Source organism: Ranitomeya variabilis, chromosome 2 (assembly GCF_051348905.1).
Source record: "Ranitomeya variabilis isolate aRanVar5 chromosome 2, aRanVar5.hap1, whole genome shotgun sequence".
In the NCBI taxonomy this organism is placed as follows: domain Eukaryota; kingdom Metazoa; phylum Chordata; class Amphibia; order Anura; family Dendrobatidae; genus Ranitomeya; species Ranitomeya variabilis.
The window spans coordinates 443,394,528-443,414,052 of record NC_135233.1 but is presented as its reverse complement, the minus strand read 5'-3'; the positions used below and the strand labels follow the sequence as shown (position 1 = coordinate 443,414,052).

Below are 19,525 nucleotides of genomic sequence, written 5' to 3'. Positions count from 1 at the left end.
TAATGGAAACAGGAGGATATATTATAAATCAGCGGAACTCTGAATGCAGCTCTGGAGTAAAATATGTGATCTGACCCAAGTATCGTCTGAAAACAAAAAATGTCTATCGTGCCTTCCGCTCTGCTCCTCATTAATGAGTGCTACCCTCATCAGATCTCGGGCGCATCAGTTTTTGATTTTCGCTCACATTTATTTTATTTTCTTTATTTTGCCATGCACGTTCTGCTCATCAGACACCGTTTCTCATGCCTCAGTGAATGCGGACAACGATCGGACCGAGTCCCACCTACCATTTAACATCTCATTACCATTCCGCTCCACCTCACCCCGTGTGTCTCTTCAACAAGTGAAAGAAAGGTAAATCAAGGGTTAACCTCTTGACACTGACACTTCACACACAATATCATATTTGGTCCCAAATGTGTAAAAATGTAAAAAAAACTAAATAAAAAAATAATTAAATATTGCAGTACCACTTCATACCACTGGATGCCACTATGTACCACTGCAGGAATGTAGTTTCTCCCCTATACTAAATATTTGGGGGCCCATTTAATGTTATGGAGTTTCGGTGCAAAATCATAAGCACTTGATATTTATAGACCTAAAATTCCACTTCAATCTTTTTCTTTTTTTTTCTCCTGACAACTTTGTTACCATCCTCATCAATGAAATTTATCTGAGATGTGGACACTGGTGTGGATGGTCACCCACAGAAATACATGGCCAGAAAATCTGCAGGATGTTTTTTCTTTGTCATTCATTATAATTTCTGACTATACAGATGTTTCCTGTAAGGATTTAACGTCTACAAAAAAAAAAAAAAATTAAAAACGGAAATAATATGCGTTCTGAGTTTTGCCTATAACCTAAGCCCCCTCCCTGCATTGATTTTGGTTCCAGTGTTTCCAGTTTTGTTCGAAAAACCACAGAGAAAATTGGGACCCTCCATATGAGTCCTGAAATAAGGAGGAAGCAGGAGCCGACAGATGAGCGACCCCAGGAGGTGTCTGTTAATGGGGTGTCCCAGCCAGAGGAGGAGAGGACTGAGTGAGTCCATTATGACCGAGTAGGGAGAGTGGATTGTAGCGGGAGGAAGGGTTTGTACTGTGTTCGCTGATTTTTGGGGGTGATGAGTTCTCTTAGAATTATGCTGCACTTACCAAATCCTGCCACTAGGTGGATCTCTCTTGGTCCATTGAAGTTAATTTAACGTCTGTCATAAACACTAGAGATGAGCGAATAAATTTCCAGGACCCTGGTGCACGACCCCATCAGTAGTCCGTGACTGCTGGTCAGGAGCCCTGTGAAGCGCCTCCTACCTGCCGTCATTCCTGGGTCCTCTTTAGATTAAAGGGAACCTGTCACCCCCAAAATCGAGGGTGAGGTAAGCCCACCGGTATCGGGGGCTTATCTGCAGCATTCTGTAATGCTGTAGATAAGCCCCCGATGTATCCTAAAAGATGAGAAAAAGAGATTAGATTATACTCACCCAGGGGCGGTCCATCTTCTTACGATGACGTCCTCTTCTTGTCTTCATGCTGCGGCTCTGGCGCAGGCGTACTGATTTGCCCTGTTGAGGGTAGAGCAAAGTACTGCATTGCGCAGGCGCCGGGCCTCTCTGATTTTTCCCATCGCTTGCGCACTCCAGTACTTTGCTCTGCCCTCAACAGGGCAAATCAGTACTCCGGAGCCGCAGAGTGAAGACCAGAAGAGGACGTCATCTGATGAAGATAGGAGGCGCCGGACCGCAGCGTGACCGCCCCTGGGTGAGTATAATCTAACCTCTTTTTATCATCTTTCAGGCTATATCGGGGGCTTATCTACAGCATTCCAGAATGCTGTAGATAAGCCCCTGTTGCTGGTGGGCTTACCTCACCCTCGATTTTGGGAGTGACAGGTTCCCTTTAACTGGTCAGTGCTGTTGGGTAGGAAGCAGCTCCTGACCGTAAGCCACGAACTACTGATGTGGCCGCTGGTCTGGGATCCTGTGAATTTATTCACTCGTCTCTATTAACGACCATTTATTTTTTGCAAATCTTTCACTCTTGCATTACAGATTGGATCTCGTGCAGCGTCCTGAGCCCTCAGTAGAAGAAATTCTAGTAGATGAGCTGAAATCTGCAACTTCTGAGACCCTGTAAGTAATGAATGTGAGCACTTATAGCTGCGATAACAAGCGGGCATTTTTATTGTACAAGATCTTTTGTGTTGAGTACTTTCTCCATATTAGTTTCCATATTGAATGAATCCACATAAAAGTGGAGTGACTGTACATAAATTACGTTAACTGTGTACATGAATTGCGTATTCCGCACTGATTTTTTTATTATACCCCAGAGCTGCACTCACTATTCTGCTGGTGCAGTCACTGTGTACATACATTACATTACTGATCCTGAGTTACATCCTGTTTTATACTCCAGAGCTGCACTCACTATTCTAGATAAACTTGGCTTCAAGTGACAACTATTGTCTAGAGAACTTGATCCCCACAATCCTTGTGGATTTTCCAATTCTTATTTCTGCTTTCTTTAATAGACATAGGATGCAAGAGCCTCAGGTCCTGTTTGAGGTGGAAGCCATGAGGAAGATCTTAAGCTTTTGGCTCGGGTACCTTGATAAAGCTCTTTGGCCCCAAGACCAACCCAACCGGAGCCCAACTGAGTCTTCTCTGGGCACGCAACAGTGTTCTGGAGAAGTAAGCGGCCTCCACATGGACCCCACAGATGAACCAGAGAGGTTGGAGGAGAAGACAATGGTCCATCTTCCGTCAGGGGAGCATCTGGGCTTCCAGGTTGACGCTCCCTTTCTTCTAGAAGAGTCCTTACACCGGGACGTGTCTCAGCTTGCCATGATGTGCCTGGAGTTCAGAGCGTTTAGTACTGAGGCTCCTCCAGATCCGGACGCCTGCGCTACTCAATTCATACAAAAGTACTTATTTCTTCTTGACCTTAAAAGGTTAAAACGCTGTATTGTCCTAAATTATGGAGACACCCCGGAGGTCTGGAGCACCTACATAGAGGGGCTAAAAGGTAATGGATCTGAACCGGGATGAGAAATTACATTAATTATTAAACTGTTGGATGATCCTTAGAACAGGTGATCGAGACAGATCTAATATTAACCAATCAGTGGCTTCCACCTTACATGTACGACAACATGCGTACTGCCTGGCTCAGGAGCTGCGTACTGCCTGGCTCAGGAGCTGCGCTCTCTCCTTACACCATGGATGCTCGCTGTATTACGCAGCCGGCACCTGACAGAAGCTGATGTCACTGTCAAGAGCTAGCTCTGATCATAATGTAATACCGTTTAATTCCACTCTCAAGCATTTAAAAGGCTTTAATATGGTGCCCGTCAGTTTTGATGGCCATCGGCCCCCTTCGAGATGCATTTGTGGGCGTGCCGATTGGTCTCAGGATGGCTTGAAGGCCTTGTGTCTGCAATGATAGAAGTCCTATTGAAGTCCAGTGAGATCATCAATGCAAAGTATAAGTATGGCCTTTGGAAGAAGAGTGGGGAAAAAAAATAAAGTGCAAAAAATAAAAATATCCCCTGGTCTTTTTAAGGGGTTGAAGGCTTGTCTTGGGACATAATGGGTGAAGGTGCACCTGGTGGGCCATCCCAGATTGTGAAGCTATTGGGCTCCAAGTGAAGTTTGGCTTCGAAGTACCATATTACTTTGGTTTGGGGTTCTGTGTTTTTTTTTTTTTTTGTTTTTTTTTTAATATATAGCCTCATTCAACTACATGCTATGCAGATTGAAGACATAATGTTCTATCTGCTGTACAGTGCACTGCCTCTCCATGCTACACAGGATGCAGGATTCCTCTAAACCCTGACCACTTGCGTTTTCTGTTTTCAGAGCTGTCAAGTTCAGCGCCAGAGGTCCAGGCCATCAGAAATGGTGACTTGGGGAGAGCGATCCAAGCGTTGACTGATCTGGAGCCTTGGGATAGCCCTCTCCTGCTGGCGCATGTCTCCAGGTATCTCCTAATATTTTCATATTATCTAATGCTACATTAGGGGCTTTACTCTTGCGTATAATCTGTATAGATACATTTGTGATGGTGTTTTTATTTATTTTTTTTATCTTTGCTTCTTTCAGGATTTATGAAAAGTTTGGTGAAGCAGCAGCGAGGGCTCTCATCACGTTTTACCCGTCAGTCTTACCAGCCGATGTTGTACGGATCTGCAGCGACCATCCGGGACACTTTCTAGCTTATCTCGACAATCTCATGAAGTCTAAACCCGAGGAGCAGAGGTAGAATGCAAATAATCGGGAGTTGGTAGGAGCAAAAGCGGAAATATCTTCTGAAAAAGGGACTCCGAAATTCCCCACCGGAACGAAGCAGTTGCCGCACATGTGTTCAACCACGCCATTCATTGTCTATGTGACGGCCATGGATAACCAAGGGCTTAAGTCTATCTCCGGCAGTCCCGTAGACAATGATTGGAGTCTGAGGTGCTCATGCATGTCCACCACTCTATTCTGATGGGGCATTTCAGAACTGGGAGCCCCAGCAATTTACCACCGATTGTATGGATACGTTTTAATTTTCCAAGCCCATTTTTAAGAAGTTACTTATTGCAGTAATGTTGTGATATTATTATCATGCACTATATTCTGGTATTGTAGACTATCTCTACTACAGTCCCTTGCTCAGCCTGAGTCTCTAAAGCTGGACTGGCTTCTTATGGCCATTTGTCACGATGCTCCTCACCCCAGCAATACCATGAACCCCAGTGGAAACGCAAGGTGAGCAGTTTTGTGTTCCTTACAATCCATATTACCTGTTTTTTATTTCTTGCTCCTGTCTGGCTTGTCTACATGATGGTGTACAGCACCCCTTCCTAGCACCTACCTGCTCCAACTACATGCCCACGGTGTTTGGGATTGCTCCTTGTTCTTACCTGATGCCATATGTATTGATGTATTTGGCATTTCCCTGCCAAGCACCAATATCTCTGTCCTGCTGCTCCTTGCTTCTTTCTTGCATGGTACCTGTAGTTTGCAATGTGCATTTATGTACCTTATGACCCTTCCTCCCAGGCCGCAATCACATCTGTACACGTGGGGGTATGGGCAGCTCATGTCACTTCTGATCAAGCTGCCGTCAGACTTTGCAACCAAAGAGAAAATGTTGGAAATTTGTAAAACATTTGGGTAAGAAGGTGACGATCTGTCTGTCTTAGTATATATAGCGGAGGGCGCGTTTTTAAATGTCTCTTTGCTCCTTTACCTTTTAGTTATTGGCCGGGTTTCATCGCACTTTGTTTGCAGCTGGAGAAAAGACTTGAAGCCCTGACCACCATAGTCCACCTTGATGACCTGCAACTAATCGATGAGAAAAATGGTTAGTAAATCAATAGCTGACTGTTCATCCTCCAGGGTATCGGCAGATAGTTGATCCGTTTTTACTGAAGAGCAGCAGCATAAAGTATGGTGGAGAGAGCTAATTGGGTTTTATGTGTGTTGTTTTTTTGTCTCTCCTTTTTTCATATATTTTTGTATAATATTGATATGTAATTAGGTTTATTACCAGAGACGATGGATGAATGGAAATATATAGTATATCTAGCCCAAAACCAGCACCAGCAACACAGGACTGTGAATGGAGATGCCTCAACTGGTGATTATTCTGACGGGACAAACTGCATTAGCGTGGAGAATGCGGCGCTGCTGTTGGCAAAAGTGATTGGTCCAGATCGTGCAATGCCGTATTTACAAGACTGGGGTGTGACGGAGGCATTATCTGACAGATATTCGAAGATATGTGATATTATGAAAGTGTCAGAGAAAAGACAAAGGTACAGTGTCCTATTATATTAGTTATCACTAATAATACTGCCCCTATGTACAAGAATATAAGTACTATAATACTGTTCCTATGTACAAGAATATAACTACTATAATACTGTCCCCTATTTACAAGAATATAACTACTATAATACTGCCCCTATTTACAAGAATATAACTACTATAATACTGCCCCATGTACAAGAATATAACTACTGTAACGCCACAGGGTGTGACAAGGTAAAGTGGGCTCACTAGACCACTGATGGTGCAGTGGCGGCTGTATACCCGATACTCAAAAGACAGGAGAGTGGATCTCATAAACCAAAAGATATTTATTAACAAGGTAAAACAAAAAAGAAACAGGTGTCAGAGGGAAAGAACCTCTGGATCACAACACTGTACCACGTAGCGGAGCACCGGGCAAGGTGTACCCCTATACAGGGATTCCCCCGTCACAACACCAGGTGGCCTGAATGCTACGAATCCAGGACCAGAGGACGACCCATACTGACAAACTAGCAACACAGTAGAATTCTTGGGCCTGCTGGTGGAGAGAATCCCAGAAGCTCCATGAAATCCAGCAAGGTTGATCCCACTGGTAGCAGGGTCTGGAGGATTCCGTGAGGAGAGGCAAGACAACTTGGAGTGGGAACCGGAAAGACCAGAGGAGTCCAGAATGGGATTCGCCAGAAGAGGACTCTGTGAAAATAGAAATATAAGTAAAGTGCAGAGCGTGGCCTGAAGCTGAGGCAACAATCCAAAGAATGAACACATTGCCCAGGCACCTCCCTTAAGGGGAGGGTGCTTTTTATGCACAGATCATCAAAACACAGACAGCCCTAATAGCGAACAGGTGTCCTGCTGTTTCAAGTATGTTCAGGAAGCGGGGCGCGGCTCCTAAGAGCATTTCCAGGAGACCTGCCAAGAGGATGCAGGTTCTTAGCAGAGAAAGAAGCCGCTGATCGTCTGGAGCCACGGACAGGGTGGGTAAGGCTGTGTGATAGGCGCCGGTCTCCCTGCACAGCGGAAACCGGACCTGCGGCTGAGGGCATGACAGTACCAACCCCCCCCCCCCCCCCCCCTTCTTCAAACCTGTCAGGAACCTTCTAAGAAGAACTGGGGCATTAATTTTCTCCTCAGGCTCCCGGGATCTCTCTTCAGGGCCGTATCCCTTCCAGTCAACCAGAAAGAGTGACTTGCCCCCTCTTTTCTTCATGGCCAGGATGTCCTTTACTTCATAAACGTCCTCGGAACTGACAGGAGAAGGAAAATTACCTGGATCCTGGGTGAAGCGGCTGAGAACAACTGGTTTCAGCAGGGATACATGGAAGGAGTTATGGATCCGTAAGGAGGCAGGCAATTTCAAACGATAGCACACATCGTTGATTCGGTGGAGTACTTCAAAAGGACCGATCAAACGAGGAGCCAGCTTATAAGAAGGGACTTTAAGTCGGATGTGCCTGGAAGACAGCCATACCTTATCTCCGGGATGGAAAGGTGGAGGATCCAGACGTCTCTTATCCGCATGTTCCTTGGTTCGAACCAATGCCTGCTCCAGTGAGGTCCTCGTCTCAGTCCAGACTTTTGTGAAGTCCTTGGCCAGGGACTCAGCTGCAGGATTGCCGGAAGCAAGAGGCAGTGGAGTCGGGATCTTAGGATGCTGTCCATAAACAATGAAAAATGGGGAGTTAGAGGAGGACTCACCGACATGATGATCGTTGGAAAACTCAGCCCATGGCAGCAGGTCGGCCCAGTCGCTGTGGTGACCATTCACGAAGTGTCGCAGATAGTTGGTGAGGACTTGATTCACTCTCTCCACTTGGCCATTAGATTGTGGGTGATAGGCCGAGGAGAAGTCCAGGGTGACATCCAACAGTTTACAGAGGGACCGCAGGAATCGGGAAATGAATTGGACTCCTCTGTCAGAAACAATGTGGAGTGGAAGTCCGTGATTCCGAAGGACCTGCTGAATGAAGAGCTCTGCAAGTTTTGGAGCGGAAGGAAGACCAGACAGTGGAGTGTAATGTCCCATCTTGGACAGCCGGTTTACAACAACCCAGATTACTGTACAACCTGTTGATGCTGGCAGATCTGTGATGAATTCCATGGCAATATGTTGCCAGGGAGCAGACGGAATAGGGAGCGGGAGGAGGTGACCGGCTGGCAGTTTCTTGGATGTTTTATTACGAGCACAGGAGGGACAGGCTGCAACAAAGTTCAGAACATCTTGGCACAAGGTGCACCACCAGTAGTGTCAAGAAATTAGTTGTAACGTCTTCTTTTCACCAGCGTGTCTGGCAAGCTTAGAAGAATGACCCCAGCGTAGAACTCGCTTCTTGTCTCTTTCAGTTACAAGGGTCTTACCGGGAGGGAGCTGCGACAGCCTGACTGGAGCTACCGTGATCATCTTGGACGGTTCAATGATATGCTGAAGCTCCTCTTCAAGGTCGTCTGACAAGAAGGACCTGGAAAAGCGCATCGGCTTTGATATTCTTCTCTGCAGGACGGAAATGGAGAGAGAAATTGAACCGAGCAAAGAATAATGACCAACGAGCCTGGCGAGGATTGAGTCTTTGAGCAGACTGAAGATAGGACAGGTTCTTATGATCAGTGTAAATGATGACTGGATGAACTGCGCCTTCAAGCAGATATCGCCATTCCTCTAAGGCTAGCTTAATTGCCAGTAACTCTCTATCACCAATTGAGTAGTTACGTTCACAGGGTGAAAATGCCTTGGAGAAGAAACCACAGGTCACCTTCTTACCGGTAGGCAGTTTTTGTCTGAGGACTGCTCTGGCTCCGGATAATGAGGCATCCACTTCAAGGAAAAACTGTTTGTTGATCATAGGCCGATGAAGAGCTGGTGCGGTTGAGAAGGCTTGTTTGAGGGAGGCAAAAGCTGATTCGGCCTCAGGAGTCCAATCCTTAGGTTTGGAACCCTTACAAGTCAGGGCAGTGAGTGGTCTTACCAGAGAGGAGAAATGGGGAATAAATTGCCGATAGTAGTTGGCGAATCCTAGGAGCTGCTGAATGGCCTTGATTCCCTCCAGGTTTTGGCCACTTTAACACGGCAGAGACCTTCTCTGGATCAATCTCGAGACCTGTATCTGAAATAATATAGCCAAGAAAGGGTAAAGACCTCCGTTCAAACAGACATTTCTCAAACTTTGCGTAGACGATTCTCCCTCAATCTTTGAAGAACATTCCTCCTGTGAGTTGGTAAGTCGGGAGAAAACGCCAGGATGTCATCCAGATACACCACCACACAAACATAGAGCAGGTCACAGAATACATCATTGACAAACTCCTGGAAGACGGCGGGTGCATTGCTTAACCCGAAAGGCATGACCAGATATTCGTAGTGACCATCTCGCGTGTTGAAGGCGGTTTTCCACTCATCCCCGGATCGTATCCTGACGAGGTTGTAAGCCCCATGGAGATCCAACTTGGTGAAAATCCTGGAACCTCGAAGCCGATCAGAGAGCTCTGGAATTAAGGGAAGAGGGTATCTGTTCTTTACCGTTATTAGGTTGAGACCACGGTAGTCGATGCATGGACGAAGAGACCCATCTTTCTTCTTGACGAAGAAGAACCCAGCTCCAGCTGGGGAGGAGGACTTCTGGATAAACCCTCGAGCCAAATTCTCCTTGATGTAATCGGACATGGCTTGAGTCTCAGTAGGAGAAAGAGGGTAGATCCTACCTCGAGGCGGAGTAGATCCAGGGATTAGATCGATGGGGCAATTGTAAGGCCTGTGCGGTGGAAGTGTCTCGGCTTCCCTCTTGTTGAAAACATCTGTGAAGGACCAGTAGGCAGACTGTAACCTGGGTAAAGCTGCCGGAGGCCGTGGGGTAGAACCAGGCCGTAGTGGTTTGAGGCAGTGTTCGTGACAAGACTGACCCCATCGAAGGACATCTCCAGACCGCCAATCCAGGACAGGTTCATGGAGGCGCAGCCACGGAAGACCTAGAAGGAATGGTGGAGAAAGATTCGGTAACACATAGAAGGTAATTTTCTCCCTGTGGAGTGCTCCGATTAGAAGCTCCACCTCTTCGGTGATACCGATAATGGCATCTTTCAGGGGTCTACGATCTACGGAGGCGATGCGCCAGGACCGCTGCAGTGGAACAATTGGAATCCCGAACTGCCTGGCCACGGCTTGCTGGATGACATTTCCACCAGATCCAGAGTGGCCGTCTCGGAGAACCGCACCTTCCCGAAGATCACCTGTATGGATATGGTTAGCGGGAGAGAAGAGTCATTCTCACCTAGGGAGGTCTCCCTTACCTGTCCTAGGCGGACGAGTTTTTCTGACCTCTCAGTTCCACTGCATTGACCGGAAGTGGAGCGTCCACCATAATGATATGCATTCCTCGTGGGAATCTCCTCCTGCTGATTTCTCTTCACCTTTACGCGGTCAAGCTCCATGGGCTCATCCTCAAAGACCAGAGCAGGACAAAGCGGAAACCGAGGTTTCGGTGAAGAAGACGCTGGATGAGGAAATTGCTTGTCGAGAAGCCTCTCTCTGGAGCGCTGCTGAAGACGCAGGTCAATCCGAATGGCGAGGGATATGAGAACATCCAGGGTCTCGGGAAGGTCCCTGCCTGCCAATTCATCCTTGATTCTTCCAGATAACCCTTGCCGGAAGACTCCGACCAGGGGCTCATTAGTCCACTGGAGCTCCGAAGCCAAGGTGCGGAAACGGATGGCATACTGACCGACAGAGAGAGAGCCCTGTTGCAAATTGAAGAGAGACTCCACGGCAGATGTGGCACGACCAGGCTCCTCAAATATTTTGCGGAATGTGTCCAAGAATACCTGCAGATCAGACACGATGGGATCATTCTGCTCCATTAGGGGGTTGAACCAAGCTAAAGCCTCTCCCTCCAGATGAGAGGCAAGGAAAGCCACCTTGGCCATGTCTGTCTGAAAATGCTGAGGCAAAAAATGAAAATGCAGCAAGCATAGGTTGAGAAATCCTCTGCACAACTTGGGGTCACCATAGTAATGAGGAGGCTTGCAGAGACGAGGAGGACAGGGTCTCATGGTGGGCTCAACCGTCGGATGCTGTACCTTAGTTAACCGGTCATCCACAGAGGTCATGTAGTTCAACAAGCGGGTCTGTGTCTCATGTTGGCGATTGAATTCCAGACGGAGCTCTGCTAGCTGGGTCACGTTGGTGGACTCGGCAGCCTGTAGAGTAGATAAGCAGGTATCCAGAGTTTGCATGAAGGCAACTAGCTGATCCTGGCTTTGACAAAGCACAGCTAGCTCTCTCTGGACTGAGAATCGGGTATCAGCGGAGTCCATGGCCTGGGCAAACTGTAACGCCCACAGGGTGTGACAAGGTAAAGTGGACTCACTAGACCACTGATGGTGCAGTGGCGGCTGCATACCCAATACTCAAAAGACAGGAGAGTGGATCTCATAAACCAAAAGATATTTATTAACAAGGTAAAAACAAAAAAACAGGTGTCAGAGGGAAAGAATCTCTGGATCACAACACTGTACCACGTAGCGGAGCACCGGGCAAGGTGTACCCCTATACAGGGATTCCCCCGTCACAACACCAGGTGGCCTGAATGCTACGAATCCAGGACCAGAGGACGACCCATACTGACAAACTAGCAACACAGTAGAATTCTTGGGCCTGCTGGTGGAGAGAATCCCAGAAGCTCCATGAAATCCAGCAAGGTTGATCCCACTGGTAGCAGGGTCTGGAGGATTCCGTGAGGAGAGGCAAGACAACTTGGAGTGGGAACCGGAAAGACCAGAGGAGTCCAGAATGGGATTCGCCAGAAGAGGACTCTGTGAAAATAGAAATATAAGTAAAGTGCAGAGCAGAGCGTGGCCTGAAGCTGAGGCAACAATCCAAAGAATGAACACATTGCCCAGGCACCTCCCTTAACCCCTTAAGCCCCGAGGGTGGTTTGCACGTTAATGACCAGGCCAATTTTTACAATTCTGACCACTGTCCCTTTATGAGGTTATAACTCTGGAACGCTTCAACGGATCTTGGCGATTCTGACATTGTTTTCTCGTGACATATTGTACTTCATGTTAGTGGTAAAATTTCTTCGATATAACTTGCGTTTATTTGTGAAAAAAACGAATATTTGGCGAAAATTTTGAAAATTTCGCAATTTTCCAACTTTGAATTTTTATGCCCTTAAATCACAGACATATGTCACACAAAATACTTAATAAATAACATTTCCCACATGTCTACTTTACATCAGCACAATTTTGGAACCAAAATTTTTTTTTGTGACGGAGTTATAAGGGTTAAAAGTTGACCAGCAATTTCTCATTTTTACAACACCATTTTTTTTTAGGGACCACATCTCATTTGAAGTCATTTTGACGGGTCTATATGATAGAAAATACCCAAGTGTGACACCATTCTAAAAACTGCACCCCTCAAGGTACTCAAAACCACTTTCAAGAAGTTTATTAACCCTTCAGGTGTTTCACAGGAATTTTTGGAATGTTTAAATAAAAATGAACATTTAACTTTTTTTCACACAAAATTTATTTCAGCTCCAATTTGTTTTATTTTACCAAGGGTAACAGGAGAAAATAGACCCCAAAAGTTGTTGTACAATTTGTCCTGAGTACGCTGATACCCCATATGTGGGGGTAAACCACAGTTTGGGCGCATGGCAGAGCTTGGAAGCAAAGGAGCGCCATTTGACTTTTCAATGCAAAATTGACTGGAATTGAGATGGGACGCCATGTTGCATTTGGAGAGCCCCTGATGTGCCTAAACATTGAAACCCCTAACAAGTGACACCATTTTGGAAAGTAGACCCCCTAAGGAACTTATCTAGATGTGTTTTGAGAGCTTTGAACCCCCAAGTGTTTCACTACAGTTTATAACGCAGAGCCGTGAAAATAATTTTTTTTTTTTTTTTTCACAAAAATGAAATTTAGCCCCCAGTTTTGTATTTTCACAAGGGTATCAGGATAAATTGGACCCTAAAAGTTGTTGTCCAATTTCTCCTGAGTACGCTGATACCCCCTATGTGGGGGGGAACCACTGTTTGGGCGCATGACAGAGCTCGGAAGGGAAGGAGCGCCATTTGGAATGCAGACTTAAATGGATTGGTCTGCAGGCGTCACGTTGCATTTGCAGAGCCCCTGATGTACCCAAATAGTACAAACCCCCCACAAGTGACCCCATATTGGAAACTAGACCTCCCAAGGAACTTATCTAGATGTGTTGTGAGAACTTTGAACCCCCAAGTGTTTCACTACAGTTTACAACGCAGAGCCGTGAAAATAAAACATATTTTTTTTCCCACAAAAATGATTTTTAGCCCCCCAAATTTTTATTTTCCCAAGGATAACAAGAGAACTTGGACCCCAGAAGTTGTTGTTCAATTTGTCCCTAGTACGCTGATACCCCATATGTTGGGGTAAACCCCTTTTTGGACGCACGGGAGAGCTCGGAAGGGAAGGAGCACTGTTTTACTTTTTCAACGCAGAATTGGCTGGAATTGAGATTGGACGCCATGTCGCGTTTGGAGAGCCCCTGATGTGCCTGAACAGTGGAAACTCCCCAATTCTACCTGAAACCCTACCCAACCTCACCCCTAACCGTTTACTGAACATTTTCTGACAGTCATAAGTGCCACGTATTTAAGTGCCACGTATTTAAGTGCCACGTATTTAAGTGCCACGTATTTAAGTGCCACGTATTTAAGTGCCACGTATTTAAGTGCCACGTATTTAAGTGCCACGTATTTAAGTGCCACGTATTTAAGTGCCACGTATTTCAGGCACTGAAAAATACGTGGCACGTAAATACTTCAGTGCCACGATATTTCAGTGCCACGTATTTCAGTGCCACGTATTTCAGGCACTGAAAAATACGTGGCACGTAAATACTTCAGTGCCACGATATTTCAGTGCCACGATATTTCAGTGCCACGATATTTCAGTGCCACGATATTTCAGTGCCACGATATTTCAGTGCCACGATATTTCAGTGCCACGATATTTCAGTGCCACGATATTTCAGTGCCACGATATTTCAGTGCCACGATATTTCAGTGCCACGTATTTCAGGCACTGAAAAATACGTGGCACTGAAATACGTGGCACTGAAATACGTGGCACTGAAATACGTGGCACTGAAATACGTGGCACTGAAATACGTGGCACTGAAATACGTGGCCACTGAAATATCGTGGCACTTATATACGTATATACGTATATAAACGTATATTTCAGTGCCACGTATTTCAGGTTAGGGGTAGGGTTAGGGGTGGGGTTAGGGTTTTTTGTTTTTTTCTTGTTTTCTTGTGTTTTTCTATAAAAACGCATGCGTTTTACCGCGTTTACATGCATTTTTTCACACATGCGGTTTTTTTAAAAAACGCATGCAGATAAAAACGCAAGTGTGAAACCAGACTAAAAGACGCTTTTTATAGCAAAAAAGTTTTTGCGTCTCCACATTTTGAGACCTATAATTTTTCCACATTTTGGTCCACAGAGTCATGTGAGGTCTTGTTTTTTGCGGGACGAGTTGACGTTTTTATTGGTAACATTTTCGGACACGTGACCATTTTTTTTGAACCAGTTACAGAAGAAGAAGTAAGCAGGCTCCTTGCATCTTCTCGCCCGACCACTTGCACCAGCGACCCCATTCCGTCGCATCTCCTCCAGTCCCTTTCCCCGGCTGTCACCTCTCACCTAACAAAAATATTCAACCTTTCCCTCACTTCCGGTATTTTTCCCTCCTCATTTAAGCATGCCATCATACATCCACTACTTAAAAAGCCCTCCCTCGATCAAAATTGTGCCGCTAATTATAGACCTGTCTCTAATCTTCCCTTCATCTCTAAACTCCTGGAACGCCTGGTCCACTCCCGTCTTACCCGCTATCTCTCAGATAATTCTCTTCTCGACCCTCTTCAATCTGGTTTCCGCTCTTTACACTCTACTGAAACTGCCCTCACTAAAGTCTCTACTGACCTACTAACAGCTAAATCTAATGGTCACTATTCCATGCTAATTCTCTTGGATCTCTCCGCAGCATTCGACACTGTGGATCATCAGCTCCTCCTCACTATGCTCCGCTCCATCGGCCTCAAGGACACCGTTCTCTCTTGGTTCTCCTCCTATCTCTCTGGCCGATCCTTCACTGTTTGTTTTGATGGTTCCTCCTCCTCTCACCTTCCCCTTACTGTTGGGGTTCCTCAAGGATCAGTCCTAGGCCCCCTCCTCTTCTCTTTGTATACTGCCCCTATTGGACAAACAATCAGTAGATTTGGTTTCCAGTACCATCTCTATGCTGACGACACCCAATTATATACCTCTTCTCCTGTTATCACGCCGACCTTTTTAGAAAACACCAGTGATTGTCTTACCGCTGTCTCTAACATCATGTCCTCCCTCTATCTGAAACTGAACCTGTCAAAAACTGAACTCCTCGTGTTCTCTCCCTCTACAAACCTACCTTTGCCCGACATTGCCATCTCTGTGTGCGGTTCCACCATTACTCCAAAGCAACATGCCCGCTGCCTTGGAGTCATCCTTGATTCCGAGCTTTCATTCACCCCCCACATCCGATCACTGGCTCGCTCTTCTTATCTGCATCTCAAAAACATTTCCAGAATTCGCCCTTTTCTTACTTTCGACTCTGCAAAAACTCTTACTGTCTCACTTATTCATTCTCGTCTGGACTATTGTAACTCTCTACTAATTGGCCTACCTTTTACCAGACTCTCCCCGCTCCAATCTGTCCTGAATGCTGCTGCCAGGATCATTTTCCTCGCCAACCGTTACACCGATGCCTCTACCTTGTGCCAGTCATTACACTGGCTACCCATCCAATCCAGAATCCAGTACAAAACTACTACCCTCATCCACAAAGCACTCCATGGCTCAGCACCACCCTACATCTCCTCTCTGGTCTCAGTCTACCAACCTACCCGTGCCCTCCGCTCTGCTAATGACCTCAGGTTAGCATCCTCAATAATCAGAACCTCCCACTCCCGTCTCCAAGACTTTACACGTGCGGCGCCGATTCTTTGGAATGCACTACCTAGGTTAATACAATTAATCCCCAATCCCCACAGTTTTAAGCGTGCACTAAAAACTCATTTGTTCAGATTGGCCTACCGCCTCAACGCATTAACCTAATTATCCCTGTGTGGCCTATTAATAAAAAACAACAACATAATCACGTTCCTCCATCATGTTCTCATACACTTTATGCAGTTAATAGCCTCTGTGTCTGTACTGTTACATACTTAGGCAGTTAACTGGTTCATGCAGCTTTACATGAACACCCGAGCCTTACACTATGGCTGGTCCAAATAACTAAAGCAATTGTTACCATCCACCTCTTGTGTCTCCCCTTTTCCTCATAGATTGTAAGCTTGCAAGCAGCAGGGCCCTCATTCCTCCTGGTATCTGTTTTGAACTGTGATTTCTGTTATGCTGTAATGTCTGTTGTCTGTATAAGTCCCCTCTATAAGTTGTAAAGCGCTGCGGAATATGTTGGCGCTATATAAATAAAATTATTATTATTATTATTATTATTATTATTATTTATCACTTTTTATTCCGATTTTTGTGAGGCAGAATAACCAAAAACCAGCTATTCATGAATTTCTTTTGGGAGAGGCGTTTATACCGTTCTGCGCTTGGTAAAATTGATAAAGCAGTTTTATTCGTCGGGTCAGTACGATTACAGCGATACCTCATTTATATCATTTTTTTATGTTTTGACGCTTTTATACGATAAAAACTATTTTATAGAAAAAATAATTATTTTGGCATCGCTTTATTCTGAGGACTATAACTTTTTTATTTTTTTGCTGATGATGCTGTATGGCGGCTCGTTTTTTGCGGGACAAGATGACGTTTTCAGCGGTAACATGGTTATTTATATCCGTCTTTTTGATCGCGTGTTATTCCACTTTTTGTTCGGCGGTATGGTAATAAAGCGTTGTTTTTTGCCTCTTTTTTTTTTTTTTCTTACCGTGTTTACTGAAGGGGTTAACTAGTGGGCCAGTTTTATAGGTTGGGTCGTTACGGACGCGGCGATACTAAATATGTGTACTTTTATTGTTTTTGTTTGTTTTTTTTAGATAAAGAAATGTATTTATGGGAATAATATTTTTTTTTTTGTATTTATTTAGGAATTTTTTTTTTTTTTTTTTACACATGTGGAAATTTTTTTTTTTACTTTGTCCCAGGGGGGGACATCACAGATCGCAGATCTGATAGTGTGCACAGCACTCTATCAGATCCGCGATCATACTTTCATCGGAGCAGGCTGCAGCTTTCATCTGCAGCCTGCTCCGACCCGGGAGTGCTCCCTGCAGGACCCGGATACAGCCCCTCGGCCATTTTGGATCCGGGGACTGCAGGGAGAAGACACTCGGTACAAGGTGAGTACATTCCCTTGTACCGATCGTCTCAGGGAAGCCCGCAGGGAGCCCCCTCCCTGTGCGATGCTTCCCTGTACCGCCGGTACACCGCGATCATGTTTGATCGCGGTGTGCCGGGGGTTAATGTGCCGGGGGCGGTCCGTGACCGCTCCTGGCACATAGTGCCGGATGTCAGCTGCGATATGCAGCCGACACCCGGCCGCGATCGGCCGCGCTCCCCCCGTGAGCGCGGCCGATCGCGTATGACGTACTATACCGTCACCGGGAATTAAGGCCCACCCCACCTCGACGGTATAGTACGTCAGATGGGATTAAGGGGTTAAGGGGAGGGTGCTTTTTATGCACAGAGCATCAAAACACACACAGCCCTAATAGCGAACAGGTGTCCTGCTGTTTCAAGTATGTTCAGGAAGCGGGGCGCGGCTCCTAAGAGCATTTCCAGGAGACCTGCCAAGAGGATGCAGGTTCTTAGCAGAGAAAGAAGCCGCTGATCGTCTGGAGCCACGGACAGGGTGAGTAAGGCTGTGTGATAGGCGCCGGTCTCCCTGCACAGCGGAAACCGGACCTCCGGCTGAGGGCATGACAACTACTATAATACTGACCCTATATACAAGAATATAACTACTATAATACTGCTCCTATGTACAAGAATGTAACTACTATAATACTGTCCCTATGTACAAGAATATAACTACTATAATACTGCTCCTATGTACAAGAATATAACTACTATAATACTGCTCCTATGTACAAGAATATAACTACTATAATACTGCCCCTATGTACAAGAATGTAACTACTATAATACTGCTCCTATGTACAAGAATATAACTACTATAACACTGCGCCTATGTACAAGAATATAACTACTATAATACTGCTCCTATGTACAAGAATATAACTACTATAATACTGGAGAAAAACCTTCTTAAAGTCTGAATTTATTGCAAAAAGCTAAAAGGATGTATCATCCATGTGAGTAATGCAGTATATCTTGGAATATAACTACATAGCAACAGTGATGTGTTTTGATAGGAATGAACTTAATCCTCGTTATTAGACATTGCTACGCTCACCTTGCCGCTTGTTTTTGCAGAGCTCTGATCCAGTCTATGCTGGAAAGATGTGAAAGATTTCTGTGGTCCCAGCAAGTATAACGACACCAGCTCCGAAAACATTGTCCTGGCGCGTGAACTGCAGTAAATCTATAAATGGCAGCTGATATTTCCTTGCCTCCTCGGAACGACAAGGTTAACGTTGATAAGTCTGTTACATGTTACTGATAGAGATAGATAGATAGATAGATAGAGATATATATATATATATATATATATATATATCTCTATGTGATTATATAATCCGGGTGCCAAGAGATCCGTATAACTGGAATCAAAGACTCCACAATGTAAGATGCGACTTCAAGGAAATCGAGTGATCAGACAAGACGCACGGATCCGCTGTGCTGGAAAACTCTTCTCTCTATTTCTGGGTCTGACATTTTCAGAAAGACACAGAACCGAATCACCGCACAATAGTACTTTATTAGTAACTCAAGTATTTAGGACTTTGAAGTGATGCTCTAATCGCCGCTATTAAAAGTTCAAAGCGAATATTGGAAGGTGCTAGTTGCTAGATTTATTATATAACTTTCTGTAGTTTGTAGAAATTCTAATATAAAGTCAGAAAACTTAAGCAGAATGCTAAAACCTATTCGTTTTGTCAGTGATCACCATTAGACAGCTCAATATTTTTATCCCTATCATTAGTTCTTGGTTTCATAAAGAATGGTAAAAGATGTTGGTGCTTTTTCTTATATACAGAGCTCCAAATCCCCAGCTCCTCCTCAGCCTGATGCTAAATTTCAATCTGCCTGCAGTCACCACTAGAGGGAGCTCACTAAAGACTTTATAGTGATTAGTGTATAAATTCTAAGTAGTGAGCTCCCCCTAGTGGTGCCTGCAGGCGGATAGAATTTTTAGAATTGAGAAGTCACCGAGAACTTTTCCTAAATATCTATTTGAAATATTGCCTTTTTTTTCTTCTAAAGTAAGCACAGATTTATCACAACTTGTGACATTTTTTTAAAAAGCCAAAACTGAGATAGATATAGATATATATAATTTTATTTTTTATTTTTTTTAATCTACAGCTAGACAATAATCCTTAATAATATAGTAGTTACAAAGTCTGTTACTTAGGATCATATCGTGAGGTTTGGTCATTGAGTTATGTAGAATGAAGGAAACAAATCTATGTGGGGACATATTCTGTATATCAGGGGTCTGATTCTCACTGTCCCAGGGATGAGACCAAC

General features: G+C 45.0%; 1 protein-coding gene across 2 annotated transcripts in view; it reads left to right on the top strand.

The window, feature by feature from the left end:
- HPS5 (HPS5 biogenesis of lysosomal organelles complex 2 subunit 2) overlaps positions 1–18,512 on the top strand; it is a 30,637-nt gene extending 12,125 nt beyond the window's left edge. For both annotated transcript variants that reach the window (XM_077287141.1, XM_077287142.1), the window contains exons 13-23: positions 234–357; positions 904–1,050; positions 2,060–2,140; positions 2,542–3,035; positions 3,869–3,989; positions 4,112–4,267; positions 4,643–4,762; positions 5,057–5,170; positions 5,254–5,360; positions 5,538–5,814; positions 18,308–18,512. In XM_077287141.1, coding sequence (XP_077143256.1) covers positions 234–357; positions 904–1,050; positions 2,060–2,140; positions 2,542–3,035; positions 3,869–3,989; positions 4,112–4,267; positions 4,643–4,762; positions 5,057–5,170; positions 5,254–5,360; positions 5,538–5,814; positions 18,308–18,368 — 1,802 coding nt within the window. In that variant the 3' untranslated portion in view covers positions 18,369–18,512. The remainder of the gene's footprint in view (positions 1–233; positions 358–903; positions 1,051–2,059; positions 2,141–2,541; positions 3,036–3,868; positions 3,990–4,111; positions 4,268–4,642; positions 4,763–5,056; positions 5,171–5,253; positions 5,361–5,537; positions 5,815–18,307) is intronic.
- The last annotated feature ends 1,013 nt before the right edge of the window (positions 18,513–19,525 follow it).